Source organism: Neoarius graeffei, chromosome 16, assembly GCF_027579695.1.
Source record: "Neoarius graeffei isolate fNeoGra1 chromosome 16, fNeoGra1.pri, whole genome shotgun sequence".
In the NCBI taxonomy this organism is placed as follows: Eukaryota; Metazoa; Chordata; class Actinopteri; order Siluriformes; family Ariidae; genus Neoarius; species Neoarius graeffei.
In genome coordinates, this window is record NC_083584.1 from 71,950,048 (window position 1) to 71,965,379 (window position 15,332).

The 15,332-nt window shown below is 43.6% G+C and overlaps 1 protein-coding gene across 3 annotated transcripts in view; it reads left to right on the top strand.

Moving 5' to 3' along the window:
* The window catches only part of clpb (ClpB family mitochondrial disaggregase), a 124,525-nt gene that overhangs the window by 52,474 nt on the left and 56,719 nt on the right, over positions 1–15,332 (top strand). For all 3 annotated transcript variants that reach the window (XM_060943421.1, XM_060943420.1, XM_060943419.1), the window contains 2 exons: positions 12,697–12,794; positions 13,212–13,326. In XM_060943421.1, the coding sequence (XP_060799404.1) occupies positions 12,697–12,794; positions 13,212–13,326 (213 nt within the window). The remainder of the gene's footprint in view (positions 1–12,696; positions 12,795–13,211; positions 13,327–15,332) is intronic.

Consider the following 15,332-nt stretch of genomic DNA (forward strand, 5'->3'; position numbering starts at 1 on the left):
TGTTATCCCATTCTTGCCTGATATACAATTTCAGTTGCCCAGCAGTTTGGGGTCTCCTATGTCGTATTTTGCGCTTCATAATGCACCAAATGTTTTAAATAGAAGACAGGTCTGGACTGCAGGCAGGCCAGTTTAGCACCTTGACTCTTTTACTACGGAGCCATGCAGTTTTAATGTGTGCAGAAAGTGGTTCGGCATTGTCTTGCTGAAAGAAGGAAGGCCTTCCTTGAAAAAGATTTTGTCTGGATGGCAGCATATTGCTCTGAAACATGTATAGATCATTCAGCATTAATTCTGTCTTCCCAGATGTACAAGCTACCCATGTCATGTGCACTAATGCACCCTCATACCATCACAGGTGCTGGCTTTTGAACTGTGCACTGATAACAAGCTGGATGGTCCCTCTCCTCTTTAGCCTGGAGAACGTGGTGTCCATGATTTCTAAAAAGAATTTCTACTTTTGATTCGTCAAACCTCGGGACAATTTTCCATTTCGCCTCAGTCCATCGTAAAAGAGCTCAGGCCCAGAGAAGGTGGCAATGTTTCTGGATATTGTTTATATTTGGTTTTAACTTGCATTTGTGGATGCAGTAATGAACTGTTTTCAGAGATGATGGGTTTCCAAAGTGTTCCTGAGCCCATACAGTGATTTCCACTACAGACACATGTCTGCTTTTAATGCAGTGTCGCCTGAGGCCCTGAAGATCACAGGCATCCAATGTCAGTTTTCAGCCTCGTCTCTTGCAAACAGAGATGTCTCCAGATTCTCTGAATCTTTTAACGATATAATGTACCATAGATTATGTGATCCCCAAATCCATTGCAATTTTACATTGAGGAACGTTATTCTTAAATTGTTGCACTGTTTGCCCACACAGTCTTTCACAGAGCGGTGAACCCCTCCCCATCTTTACTTCTGAGAGACTCCGCCTCTCTGGGATGCTCTTTTTATACCCAGTTATTGACCTGTTGCCAATTAACCAAATTAGGTTGTTGGTTTTTTTTCACATTACACAACTTTTTCAGTCTTTTGTTACCCCTGTCCCAATTTTTCTGAAATGTGTTGCTGACATCAAATTTAAAATGAGCATATATTTTTCAAAAAACAATAAATTTTCAGTTTCAACATTTGATGTGTTATATTTGTACTATTTTCAACAAAATACAGGGTTTCCACGATTTGCAAATTTGCATACTATGTTTTTATTTATAGTTTGCACAGCATCCCAACTTTTTTGGAATTAGGGTTGTAAAAGCAGAGAAATGGGAATTTCACGTCCACCAGATCTCTTTCCGGCAGCACGGTGGTGTAGTGGTTAGCGCTGTTGCCTCACAGCAAGAAGGTCCTGGGTTCGAGCCCCGGGGCCGGCGAGGGCCTTTCTGTGTGGAGTTTGCATGTTCTCCCCGTGTCCGCGTGGGTTTCCTCCGGGTGCTCCGGTTTCCCCCACAGTCCAAAGACATGCAGGTTAGGTTAACTGGTGACTCTAAATTGACCGTAGGTGTGAGTGTGAATGGTTGTCTGTGTCTATGTGTCAGCCCTGTGATGACCTGGCGACTTGTCCAGGGTGTACCCCGCCTTTCGCCCGTAGTCAGCTGGGATAGGCTCCAGCTTGCCTGCGACCCTGTAGAAGGATAAAGCGGCTAGAGATAATGAGATGAGATGAGATCTCTTTCCTTGGGTACATCAGTGCTGAAGGAGTCAGCATGGACCAGTCTAAGGTCTCTGCAGTCACATCATGGCCCAATCCCACATCAGTGAAAGAGCTGCAGTGCTTCTTGGGCTTTGTACATTTCTACTGGCACTTCATTAGAGGTTTTAAGCACTGTTGCTGCTCCTCTGACCTCACTCTTAAAGAATGGGCCATGGCTCCTCCAGCGGAACCCAGCAGCCGAGGAAGCCTTCAAGCAGCTCAAAGCCGCCTTCAGCACTCCTCCCATACTACAGCATCCTGACCCTACCAAGCCTTTTGTGGTGGAGATAAACGCATCAAAAATGGGAGTAGGAGGTGTTTCAGGGAGAAACCCAAGCTGCACCCAGTGGCCTTCTCTAAGAAGCTTGCACCTACTGAAAGGAACTATGATATTGGCAACCAAGAACTCCATCAAGTTGGCCCTAGAGGAGTGGAGACATTGGCTGGAAGGTGCTACACATCCATTTATGATCCTGACGGATCACAAGAACCTCGAGTACCTAAAGAATGCCAAACACCTCAATCCACAGCAAGCCAGGTGGGCCCTGTTTTCACACGCTTTCAGTTCATGATATCCTATCATCCTGGCACCAAAAACACTAAAGCAGATGCACTTTCCCAAATTCACAACTCCTTATCCCATAGCTCTGAACCGAACCCCATCCTAGCACCTGACCGTCACTTGGGACCTAGATGAAGAATTCAAAGAGTCACAACCTCCAACCCCTCCCGAGAACTGTCCCTCTGGATGTCTGTACTTCTCACCCAACCTCAGAGATGGGCTCATCACCTGGGCACATGCATCTCCCACCATAGGCTATCCCAGCAGTCCCGACATACCAATTGTTAAAGAATAAATATTGGTAGGAAAATATCTCATCTCATCTCATTATCTCTAGCCACTTTATCCTGTTCTACAGGGTCGCAGGCAAGCTGAAGCCTGTCCCAGCTGACTACAGGCGAAAGGCGGGGTACGCCCTGGACAAGTCGCCAGGTCATCACAGGGCTGACAAAGACAACCATTCACACTCACATTCACACCTACGGTCAATTTAGAGTCACCAGTTAGCCTAACCTGCATGTCTTTGGACTGTGGGGGAAACCGGAGCACCCGGAGGAAACCCACGCGGACACGGGGAGAACATGCAAACTCCGCACAGAAAGGCCCTCGCCGGCCATGGGGCTCGAACCCGGACCTTCTTGCTGTGAAGCGACAGCGCTAACCACTACACCACTGTGCCGCCCGGTAGGAAAATATCATTTCTGAAATTAACCACTTTGTCTCCTCATGCTCAGCCTGTGCCCAAGCCAAAGTACCATGAGCCTGCCACGAAATTATGTCCTCTCCCGGTACCTCAGAGACCCTGGTCACACATAGCCATCAATTTCATCACAGACCTGCCACCATCCCAGGGTAGCACAGTCATCATGGTCATCATAGACAGATTCTCTAAGGCACTCAGACTCACCCTGTTATCTGGACTACCCACTGCTTTGCAAACTGCTGAATTAATCTTTTACCATGTTTTCTGTTATTTTGGTATTTCCGAGGACATTGTAAGTGACCAGGGTCCCCAATTCATCTCCAGACTGTGGTCCTGCTTCATGGAAAGATTAGGTATCTCTTTAAGCCTCATGTCCGGTTACTACCCTCAGTCCAATGGCCAGGTTGAGCGCACCAGTCAAGAGGTGGGATCCTTCCTGTGCATCTTCTGCATGCGGAACCAGGGGGATTGGGCACAATTTCAACCATGGGCCGAGTATGCACAAAACTCACTCAAGCACTCGGCCACACAACTGACTCCATTGCAGTGTATACTTGGCTACCAACCCCTCCCCCCCTTCCCATGGGAGGACACACCCACCCAGGTACAAACAGTTGATTTCTGGTTCAAGTGGAGCCAGCAGGTATGGGAGGAGGTAGACCGGAGATTAGAATTTGTCAACTCAAAGTACAAAAGAGTATGCAGACAAACCCAGAAGCAAAAACCCAGAATACTTTCCAGGAGATCGGGTGTGGGTTTCCATGAGGGATCTAAAGGAACCCAACACATGCAAGAAACTGCAAGCCTGTTACATTGGTCCATACAAGATCCTATGCTGAATTAATGAGGCATCATACAAACTGGAACTCCCACCTCACAGCAGAATAGCACCCACCTTCCACATGTCTTGCCTGAACCCATTTCTGTCAGTAATGGCATTGAGAGCACAAGCTCAAAACAACATCCACACATGGCTGCTCCGGACTACAACACTCGAGTCACAGCACCCTCTGTCACCTGAGTACTAATTGCACCTGTCTCTTGTTCCCCTGCAATCATCTCCTCTATTTAAACTCCGCTCTCACCCACTCACATAGCGAAGTATCGTTTAGCATCTATTCATCTAACTTTCCGCAGCTGTTTACTTTCTGCCTAACTTCCAGTATTCCAACCTTTTGTTTATTTTTCCCAACCGCATTTCTTTGTCTCACCCACGTTATCCTGCTTGCCGATGGACCGACCCCAGCCTGTTACCTTGACTACGATTCCTGCTTCCTGATTTGGATCAGTCAGCTGTTTGCTTCTCCCGCTGTCCCCTGTGCCTGCATTCATAAGTGCCTGCATCCTGACATAATTCTTGACATAATATGGATTACTACAGTTGTGGAATAGGGCTTGATACACACACACGCGCGCACACACACATACATACATGTGTATATATATATATATATATATATATATATATATATATATATATATATATATATATATATATATTAAAAAATCTCCTTCTCACCCCCGGCGGGGGGGTGGTATCCATGTCATCCTCAAGCTCGGGTCCTCTACCAGAGGCCTGGGAGTTTGAGGGTTCTGCGCAGTATCTTCGATGTTCCTAGTACTGCACTCTTCTGGACTGAGGCTTCAGATGTTGTTCCTGGGATTTGCTGGAGCCACTCTCCCAGTTTGGGGGTTACTGCCCCAAGTGCCCCCACTACCACGGGGACCACGCAACCCTTGACCTTCCACATCTGTTCCAGCTGCTCTTTCAACCCTTGATACTTCTCAAGTTTCTCATGTTCCTTCTTCTTGATGTTGGCGTCAGCTGGGATCGCCACATCTATTACCACCACCCTCTTCTGCTCTTTGTCCACCACCACTATGTCTGGTTGGTTAGCCAGGATCTGTTTGTCAGTCTGGAAGCTGAAGTCCCACAGAACCTTGGCCCTGTTGTTCTCAGCCACCTTCTGTGGTATGGCCCATTGGGACTTGGGTACTTCTATTCCATACTGGTTGCATATGTTCCTGTATACTATCCCAGCCACTTGGTTGTGCCTCTCCATGTACGCTGATCCAGCTAGCATCTTACACCCTGCTACTATGTGCTGGACTGTTTCAGGGGCTTCTTTGCACAGTCTGCATCTTGGGTCTGATCTACTCTGGTAGATCCTGGCCTCTATGGCTCTTGTGCTTATGGCCTGTTCTTGTGCTGCCATGATTAGTGCCTCTGTGCTGTCTGTCAGTCCTGCATTATCCAGCCACTGGTAGGATTTCTTGATATCAGCCACTTCCTCTATCTGACGGTGGTACATGCCATGTAGGGGTTTGTCTCTCCAGGTTGTCTGTTCCTCCTCCTCCTCTGCACTCTCATCAGGGTTCTGCTGCCTGAGACATTCACTTAGCAGTTCATCCTTTGGGGCCATCTTTCTGATGTATTCTCGGATTTTCGATGTTTCATCCTGGACCGTGGTCTTGACGCTCACTAGCCCTCGGCCTCCCTCTTTCCGCTTAGTGTATAGTCTCAGGGTGCTGGACTTGGGGTGGAACCCTCCATGGATGGTGAGGAGCTTTCTAGTCTTGATATTTGTGGCTTCTATCTCCTCCTTTGGCCAGTTTATGATGCCAGCGGGGTATCTGATGACTGGTAGTGCGTACATGTTGATGGCTCGGACCTTGTTCTTACCATTCAGCTGACTTTTCAGGACCTGCCTTACTCTCTGGAGGTATTTGGCTGTGGTTGACTTCCTTGTGGCCTCTTCATGGTTTCCATTAGCCTGTGGAATGCCAAGGTACTTGTAGCTGTCTTGGATATCACCTATGTTGCCCTCTGGTAGGTCAATCCCCTCAGTCCGGATGATCTTGCCTCTCTTTGAGACCATCCGGCCACACTTGTCCAATCCGAATGACATCCCTATGTCATCGCTGTAGATCCGGGTGGTGTGGATCAGCGAGTCTATTTCTCGGTCGTTCCTGGCATACAGCTTGATGTCATCCATGTAGAGCAGGTGGCTGATTGTTGCCCCACTACGGAATCGGTACCCGTAGCCGCTCTTCGTGATGATCTGACTGAGGGGGTTCAGGCCTATGCAGAATAGCAGTGGTGATAGCGCATCTCCTTGGTATATGCCGCACTTGATGTTGACTTGGGCAATGGGTTTTGAGTTGGCCTCTAGGGTTGTCTTCCACATTTCCATTGAGTTCTGGATGAAGGTCCTTAGGTTCCTGTTGATCTTATACAGTTCCAGACATTCCAGTATCCATGTGTGTGGCATTGAGTCGTAGGCTTTCTTGTAGTCAATCCAGGCAGTGCACAGGTTGGTCTGTCTCTTCTTACAGTCTCGGGCGACTGTTCTATCGACCAGTAGCTGGTGCTTGGCTCCTCTGGTGTTACTGCCAATTCCTTTCTGTGCCTCGCTCATGTATTGAGCCACATGCTTACTCATTTTTGCCGCAATGATGCCTGACAGGGCCTTCCATGTTGTGCAGAGACAGGTAATTGGCCGGTAGTTGGATGGGATGGTTAGGTCACCTTCATGATTAGGACTGTCCTGCCTTGGGTTAGCCATTCTGGGTGGGTTCCATCCCTCAGCAGCTGGCTCTTCATCTTTGACACTCTTTCTTGGACGTCTGCCATTGAGATGGTTACTGGTTCTTGTTCTGGGAGGTTGCTGTGGTCAGCTCTTAGGTCCACTAAGATGTGTGATGCCTTTCTTTCCCATATGTCTTTCCAGTATTTTTCCACCTCAGCTCTTGGTGGGTCTGACCGGTTGTTGTTCCCCTGCCACTGAGAGTACACCTTGGCTGGTTCAGTGGAGAACAGCTTGTTTATTCTCCTGGCCTCTCCCTCCTTGGTGTATCTCTTCAACCGGGTGGCCAGAGCTGTTAGTCGCTGTTTGGCAGTTTCGAGTGCCTCTGGTATGGAGAGTGAGTTGTACTTCCTGGGTGCCCCTTTATTCACCATGTTCCCTTTCTGTAGTTCAGCTAGCTGGCTAACTTCTCTCCGTGCTGCCTTTATCTTGGCCTCGTCTCTTCCATGGTGGATACTGTTTGTTATGTCCCGAGCCCACCTTGTGTCCAAGCATCTCCATGATTACTGTTGCTGTACTGCGTATCAGCTTGTTGGTCTCAGTGATGGTTCTTGTGGAGATTGTCTTCAGAGCAGCATTCACATCTACTAGTAGATCTTCTGAAGGTACTTGGCAACTCAGCTTCGGTATTCGACGGGGGCTCCAGGTTTCCAGTTGGGTCACGATCTTCCTTCTCAGGTCAGCAGCTCTTGTGTTGAGGCTGTTAGTTGTTGGGGCTTGGTACCCAATCTCTGGTTGTGGGGATGATGACATCTCCCCGCTGACCTGTCTTCCTGGCTCCCCCTTGCCGTAGCATCGTTGTTGTATTTCATTAATCTCTAGTAGATTACGGATTACGGCCAATATTACGGTTACGGTTACCAATATCACGATTACGGATGTTGGAACACTGGGCTAATAGCTGTTTCTTTGTTAGCCTTGATTGTGGGTTTCGAAGTATCCAATGGTCCCACATTCGCTGCATGTATCCCCTCTCTCTGGGATTGCTTGTATAGTAGCATTCCAGCAAATCCGTATTTTCTGTCCTCGTCCATCGATGTCTTGTTCCAGTAGCCCATTTCTCATCAGTTTGCCCTGGTTCCCTAGCAACTGACGCAGACCTTGTTGACCCGGGCGACGTCTGAGCCGGTATGACTCTATCAGTTATGTCTTCACTCATTCCTGAGGTACGCTGATATACCATGAGGGGTTTTTGCCTAAGAACCCTTACTGGATGATGTTTTGCCCCGACCGGGATTCGAACCCCGATCTCCTGCGTCATAGTCAGTGAGCGTTACCACTGTACTATCCAGCTGATGTATATAAAAAAGATAGCATCTTGCTTTATCTGGCCTCCACTGTGGAAGTTTTTTTTTTTATTACAATTCAAATGCTTTTGTAAAATTGATTTACATATAAAATAACTACATGAAGAATTAAAGCCCCTCTTTCACAGATGAGTGAAAATATTGAATACATTTCCTCTTTTTGATTGCTTGGGTTAAAAATGCCAAGTTATGATGACTGAATAGATTATTCACTTAAATATGAATAATATGATACATTTTGGGTATTTGATATGGCGAAATAGGACACAGTGGAAAAATCAAGAACACACCGGAAAGATGAGAATAACGGCGCTGACAAAAGAACAGCGACTGTACCGGCTGAATGTCGCATGGGTCTCTGCTGCAGAGCGTGAGCATCGGGACATCACTACCGCACCGGACGGAGCAGGGGTGGGGCAAAATGACTGGCCATAGATTCTATCAAAAGTTCGATCTAAATTGACCATGGTTGCAAAATATTGGCCAAAAATACGCAAACACTACGAAATATGAAAGTAAGATGAAAAAGAAACATTCTATTGCCTTATACTGCAAGACTAAAACAAAATAAAACTGTCAAAACTCACCTTTTCAGTGATAACGTCCGAACAGATCACCCGCGTAACAGAAAGACCGCAAATGGAAGCACGATCAACTTCTAACTGTTGGAGCGGAAAATTCCATTCTACACATGCAAATTGTTAATGCGTGTCCTTCCCCGCACATAAATAACACACTATGGTAAAAAATGGACCACAACTTATTTTATAGCTCAGAAATTCATACAAGACCAGCTGCCATCGTAACATATTCTGTAAGAAACATATTCTATACCTAACTTTTCAGCTTTCGTTTTAAAAAACAAAATCGCAGATTTATAACTAAATTTTTATATGGCGTAGTGATTTTAAGTTACTACTTTTGGTGAGGTAGTGACCTTGACCCTGAGGCTTTCCGTTTAGATCAAAACACACGATCGTATTGGTTTTGGGTTTGCGGAAAATGGAGTTACAACAGTGATCAAATATTTTGCATAATGTTTTATTACGGTTATGATTATTCTGTGAGTGCACCAATCCTTAGGTGTATAAAGTTACAACTTAAAATACAATTCGTGATAACTGTAGACTTTTCAGTGGACTACAACCTTTTTAAGGGAATGCGATGTAGTCAACCATTTATCATGTCCCAGATCAAGCCGCCATTTTTCCACAAATTTGCAGAATTTTTGCCAAATTCTGAATATTCACATCAAAGATTTAGTTTTATCTTTATTATTTCTTTCATCATTTTATTTCAAATTAAAACATCCCCATTCAAAACCGTATAGTTTATTGACTGAGTATTTAGTGGGGTACTCCCACAGTACCCAGTTTCTGAGACAGACCCATATATATATATATATATATATATATATATATATATATATATATATGGGTCTGTCTCAGAAAGTAAATGTCACATTTTACATATATATATATATATATATATATGTGTATATATATATATATATATATGTATGTATATATATATATATATATATATATATATATATATATATATATATATATATATATATATATGTATGTATGTGTATGTATATGTATATATATATATATATATATGTATGTATGTGTATATATATATATATATATATATATATATATATATATATATGTGTGTATGTATGTATGTGTGTGTGTAAAATGTGACATTTACTGTTTTTTAGAACAGTAGTTGTTTGTGTCAAGTTATTAGCTCATTAAATATATTTTCACCTTCTCGCTGTTTTAATTCTGTGTTGATGATGAATTTTCTATAACAGCAGCTTTACAGTAGGGCAGCTGCAAATCACAGGTTTATATTAATGCACTCGTTCTAATACATTATCGTTTCTATAGTCGCAGCTGATTCACAGGGCTGTATACAATAATAAACGGATTTTTAAAAAAAACATGTAATTCATTGATATGATGAAGTTTTCCGGAAGGAGATGTTTGTGACATTTATGGAAGGAGTTTCCAGTGTCAGCACTTTGTAACAATCAGCGGTAAAGCTGTAACTTTAAGTTCTCTGACATCTTTAGGACAGAGGAGTTTATACTTTGCAGTTTTGCTTCTTTTTTTCTTTGTTTTTGTTAACTTGAAGAGGGAGAAATAACGCTACGTTCACACTGCAAGGCTTAATGCTCAATTCCGATTTTTTTGTGAAATCCGATTTTTTTGTGAGGTCGTTCACATTAACAAATATATGCGACTTGTATGTGATCCTCAGTATGAACGAAAAGCGACCTAAAAGTGTTCCGCATGCGCATTGCAGGATACGACGACGTCACACGCAGTGAGCATGGCCAGTGTTTACGGAAGTAACCTAAAGTTTCCTGTGTATGACAGTAGCCAGCATGGAGTACCTGGCGATGATGCAGTTGTTGTTGCGACGGAGCCAGAACATGCACAATAGCCTGATGTTAAGGAGGAGGTTGAGAAGGAAGAGGGCAAGGGTTTTGTTGTTGTAACTTTTTTTGAGAGACCCGCCGCCTACTTCAGCGCAGAATAGTGACGTTTGTGGCTTGTTGATGACGTGTAAGTCGGATGAATGCGACCTGGCGGTTCAGACTGAAGTCGCATATGGAAAGAGCGGATAGGGATCGGAATTAGGACCACATATCCAAACGGCCTGGGTCGGATTTGAAAAAATCGGATCTGTGTCGTTCATATTGTCAATAAAAGATCGGATACAGGTCACATATGGGCGAAAAGATCGGATTTGAGTCACTTCAGCCTGCAGTGTGAACGTAGTGTAAGAGAGCCTGGTGAGAAATGAGAATAATGTCAAGGTGAACAGGAATTACTTTTGTAAGTTCCACAACGTCAGATGTAACCTATAAAGAGATGAAAAACTAAATTGTGTTTTACTTTATCTATTTAATAAAGAAAATTGTAACTGTTGGTAAATTGCTGTGGGATAAGAGGAATAAAGCACTTGAGCTTATTGATTGTTTTCCTATAACAGCACCACACCCACTGAGGTGTTAAACATCATGAGAGCTCAGCCACGTGAAACAGGTAAAATGAGGAACGTGAGCTGTGTATCAGAGACATGAATGCCCCCCCGAAACGCACACTCGCGTATGTCTTCTGGTCATTCAGCTGCCGTTTCAGATGCTTTAATAACCATACAACGTATGAGTGCTGCCATACCTGCAGACTCTGTGGTGTCTCTGCGTTCAACACACTCACACACACACACAGAGCCCAGGTCTTGGCTGATGGCTGGTCACACACCTTATTTCCCCTATGAGTGGACAGACGTTTCCTCCTTGGCCCTCCATTCATCACTAGCCTGCAGGACGTCCCCCTGGTCTCGCGCTGCTCCTGGCCCTGGGCTCGGCTCAGTCTTGCAGGGGAAGAGACACAGCACCAGCCCCTGACTTCCCTACCACTCTGGGCCATGTGAGGTGACTAATTACCCTAACCATGACCTTTGAACCCTGACCCTCAGGCAGAAACAGGGAAACCACCAGCTGAAAAGGGAAAGACATTTACCAGAGGCTGGTTTATCCTTAAATGTGTGTGTGAGAGAGAGAGAGCACACATGTGCACGTATGTCCCTCCAAGGGTTGGCTAATCATTAGTAGCGATTGTCTTTAATGCTCATGCCCAAAGGGGTGTGTGTGTGTGTGTGTGTGTGTGTGATATTACAGAGCTAAATGATGCTATTTATTATCTGAGAGGGAAGTGTAACAGGAGGACAGGGAAGTGTTTCTTTATTACTTTTCTCTTTTTATGTTGGCTGGCTATCGATCGGTGTTTCTCTGTGTTCAGAGTTTTATTGACGATGCTTGAGATTAACACCAGTATTTAATCAGGACAGGAAGGAGATCTTTACTTAACACATGGCTGTTGGTTAACATGTGCTGCAGGTAAGTTTAAGGCTGATGTTAGGAGCTAGAGTTAGTTAAAGGCTGTGCAAGATTTTCAGAAGTGGTTTCAGTAAGACCTCACCATGTTCTCGAGTGATTTGAGATGAAGTGGAAGAGTTCCTGTGTAAAGTGAAGCAGGAAATTACATTTACACGTCAAAAGTGACAGAAATGAACAGAAACAGAGCTCTGAGGTTTTCTTTATGACCTAAACAATTTGTTCATATTCTCTAAAATCTCTACATGTCAGTATTTATTGTGGGGTTTTTTTTATTCCAAATTATGAGTTTTACACGCTTTGTGTATAGACACGTCTTTGCCTTGGGCAGTGTGGGTCAAACAACAGAACAAAAATCCCTCAGGACACCACGGAAACCATCGCTATGGTCACCATCTCTCTCTCTCTCACACACACACACACACACACACACACACACACACACACACACACACACACACACACACACACACACAGCCTCTGGTGCTGTAAAGAGAGGACAATAGTGGAGCTGGTATGCCTCTGTTTTAATTGAATAAGCAGTAGGAAGTCTCTCTCTCTCTCTCTCTCTCTCTCTCTCTCTCACTCACTCACTCAGACACGCGCGATTGTGTGTGTGTAAACTTGATAAACACCCACAAAAATGAGAAAAGAATAAATTTGGTTTTGTATGTTTGTTCTAATGAATATGTAATGTTGTGGGTGGAGTTGAATCCAAAATCTGTCTTTTTCTCCATCTGTCTCCCTCTGTCAATTTTTCTGTCTGTCTTTCTGAGTGGGAGCTCACTGACCCCCTGCTTGTAGGATCAATCTTTTATTAGGACACACTTTATCCACCCGTCTTTCTTTTTTAACACAGTGACCCCTAACAGCTCGACCCCTAACCCTGATGATGACCTTTTGACCTGTGTGCTATGTGTGTTGCAGGTGCGAGCCCCCTGCAGGTGAATGAGCTGGGACACACGCCGCTGTCCTACGCTAAGGAGGGAGAAATGCACACACTGTTGAAGGAGTATGAAGGAAAGGTAGAGTGTACAGGGGCGGGGCTTACCCAACTGCTCACTGCTGATTGGTTCAGGCGTTTTAATGACGTACTGATCTGAAGAGTTTAACATTATAAAGGAGTTTAGTATAGTAAATATGTCTGTTATTCTGAGCTGCTCTTTACTTTCATCATAGCAACCATCACAGTTCCTGTCTGAGTTCAGGTTTTTTCAGTTTTACCTGAGAGAGAGAGAGAGAGAGAGAGAGATGACTGCAGATCCTAATCCAGATTAATGAGCAAATGCATGCTAACCCCATATCACATTCACCACACCCTCACAGAGTATCACAGGCCTAATTATTGTTAAATAGTAAACATGTAAATATGAGAATTAAGCTAACCATCTGTTTGTCTGTGCATGTGTCTGTTTGTCTGTATGTTGTCCATCTGCCTCTAGTTTATGGAAGAACAGAAGAAGAGGGAGGTGGAGGAGAGAAGGAGGTTTCCTCTGGAGCACAGACTAAAGGAGCACATCATTGGCCAGGAGGGGGCCATCGCTACTGTTGCCTCAGGTAACACACATACACACACTCGTACACATTCGTGCACAAATATTCACACACCATATACTCAGACACACACACACACATATATATATATATATATATATGGAACATGAAAGTGAAATGTTGTTCCATTCTTGCCTGATATACATTTTCAGTTGCTCAGCAGTGGGGTCTCTTTTGTCATATTTTGTGCTTCATAAGGTGTCAAATGTTTTCAATGGGAGACAGGTGTGGACTGCAGGCAGGCCACTTTAGCACCTGGACTCTTTTACTACCCGGACTCTCTTACTACAGAGTCATACAGTTGTAATACATGCAGAATGTGTTTTTGGAATGTGCTGAAGTAAGCAAGGCCTTCCTTGAAAAAGATGTCATCTGGATATTGTTTATTTGTGGTTTTAGCTTGCATTTGTGGATGCAGCAATGAACTGTGTTCACAGATGATGGTTTTCAGAAATGTTGCTGAGCCTGTTGCGTCTGTTTTTAATGCAGTGTCCCAACTTTTTTGGAAATAGGGTGGTGTGTGTGTGTGGTTCAAACCAAAGCCGGACTATTTACACGCATCTGTGTCAAAAGAGCCACACACACACACACACACACACACACACACACACACACACAGAGAGCTCAGTTTTCCATCACTTTACCTTTCTTACTCTATCACTACCACCACCACCCCCCATGGGCGGGGCTTGGGACCAGCCAGACAGGCTGAGGCTAATTGGTTAATGTAGATTAATGGGCAGGGTTTCAGGCAGCACAGGTGGCTGTGTGTGTGTGTCTGTGTGTGTGTGTACATACAGCTGCTTGTATGTCCTGGTCTTGGGTGGTTTAACTCAATTACTGTCACTGACTCTCTGTCTGTCTCTCTCTCTCTCTCTCTCTCTCTCTCTCTCTCTCTCTCTCACTCTGTGTCTCTCTCTCTCACTCTGTCTCACTCTGTCTCTCTGGACCTTCATGTCTCCTTCTTGTTTCATTTTTTTCCTCTAATCATTTATTTATTTTCTTTGATTTTTCTGTAACAGAGTGCATGATGTGTGTGTGTGTGTGTGTGTATACAGCTCCCTGGATAGACGTCATAGATGAGTTACAGCACAATAACACACACACACCTCTCAGTAAACACACTATATTACTGCACTTATCGATCGATTAGCGCAAGCACTACATGCCATATGGGTGTGACATGATTAACTGTATGTGTGTGTTGATTTTTGAAAATATCTCTGATATCTTGAATAATCTCTCTTAGGTTGCTGAAAATTCAAGGAGGATTGTGCATGTATGTTAGAAAGTAAATGTGTGTGTGTGTGTGTGTATATATATATATATATATATATATATATATATATATATATATATATATATATATGAGTGATTCCACGCTTATGGGTACTGAAATGGGGACATGAACTTATTTTTAAAAATTCACCTAAAACCATTTCTTTTTTTACCATCAGGTCACAAAACATGTAATCTTTAATGAATGATATGTTAAAAGATAACTTTAATTTTCTGAGATGTAATAAAAACATATTTATATGCCAAAGTCAGAACGTAACAGAAGTGTTGTGGACATATATATTCTCAATTTTAACAATGTAGAATTACTTTTTGAAACATAGGAAGGTGATGTTTTAGCAAATATAATTAATAAACATGTGTAGTAGAATAAACATACACATTCTTTCAATAAGATTAACATGGTATATAGCTAGATTGCAATTAATTTGTAACAGACGCGAGATGGACAATCGTAACAGAAGTAATGTAACAGACATCATTTTGGAACTCATAGGCTTGACTTTGGCATATAAATATGTTTTTATTACATCTCAGAAAATTAAAGTTATCTTTTAACATATCATTCATTAAAGATTACATGTTTTGTGACCTGATGGTAAAAAAAGAAATGGTTTTAGGTGAATAAGTTCATGTCCCCATTTCAGTACCCATAAGTGTGGAATCACTCATACACACATGCATACAACAATAAGACTCATATGGTGCTC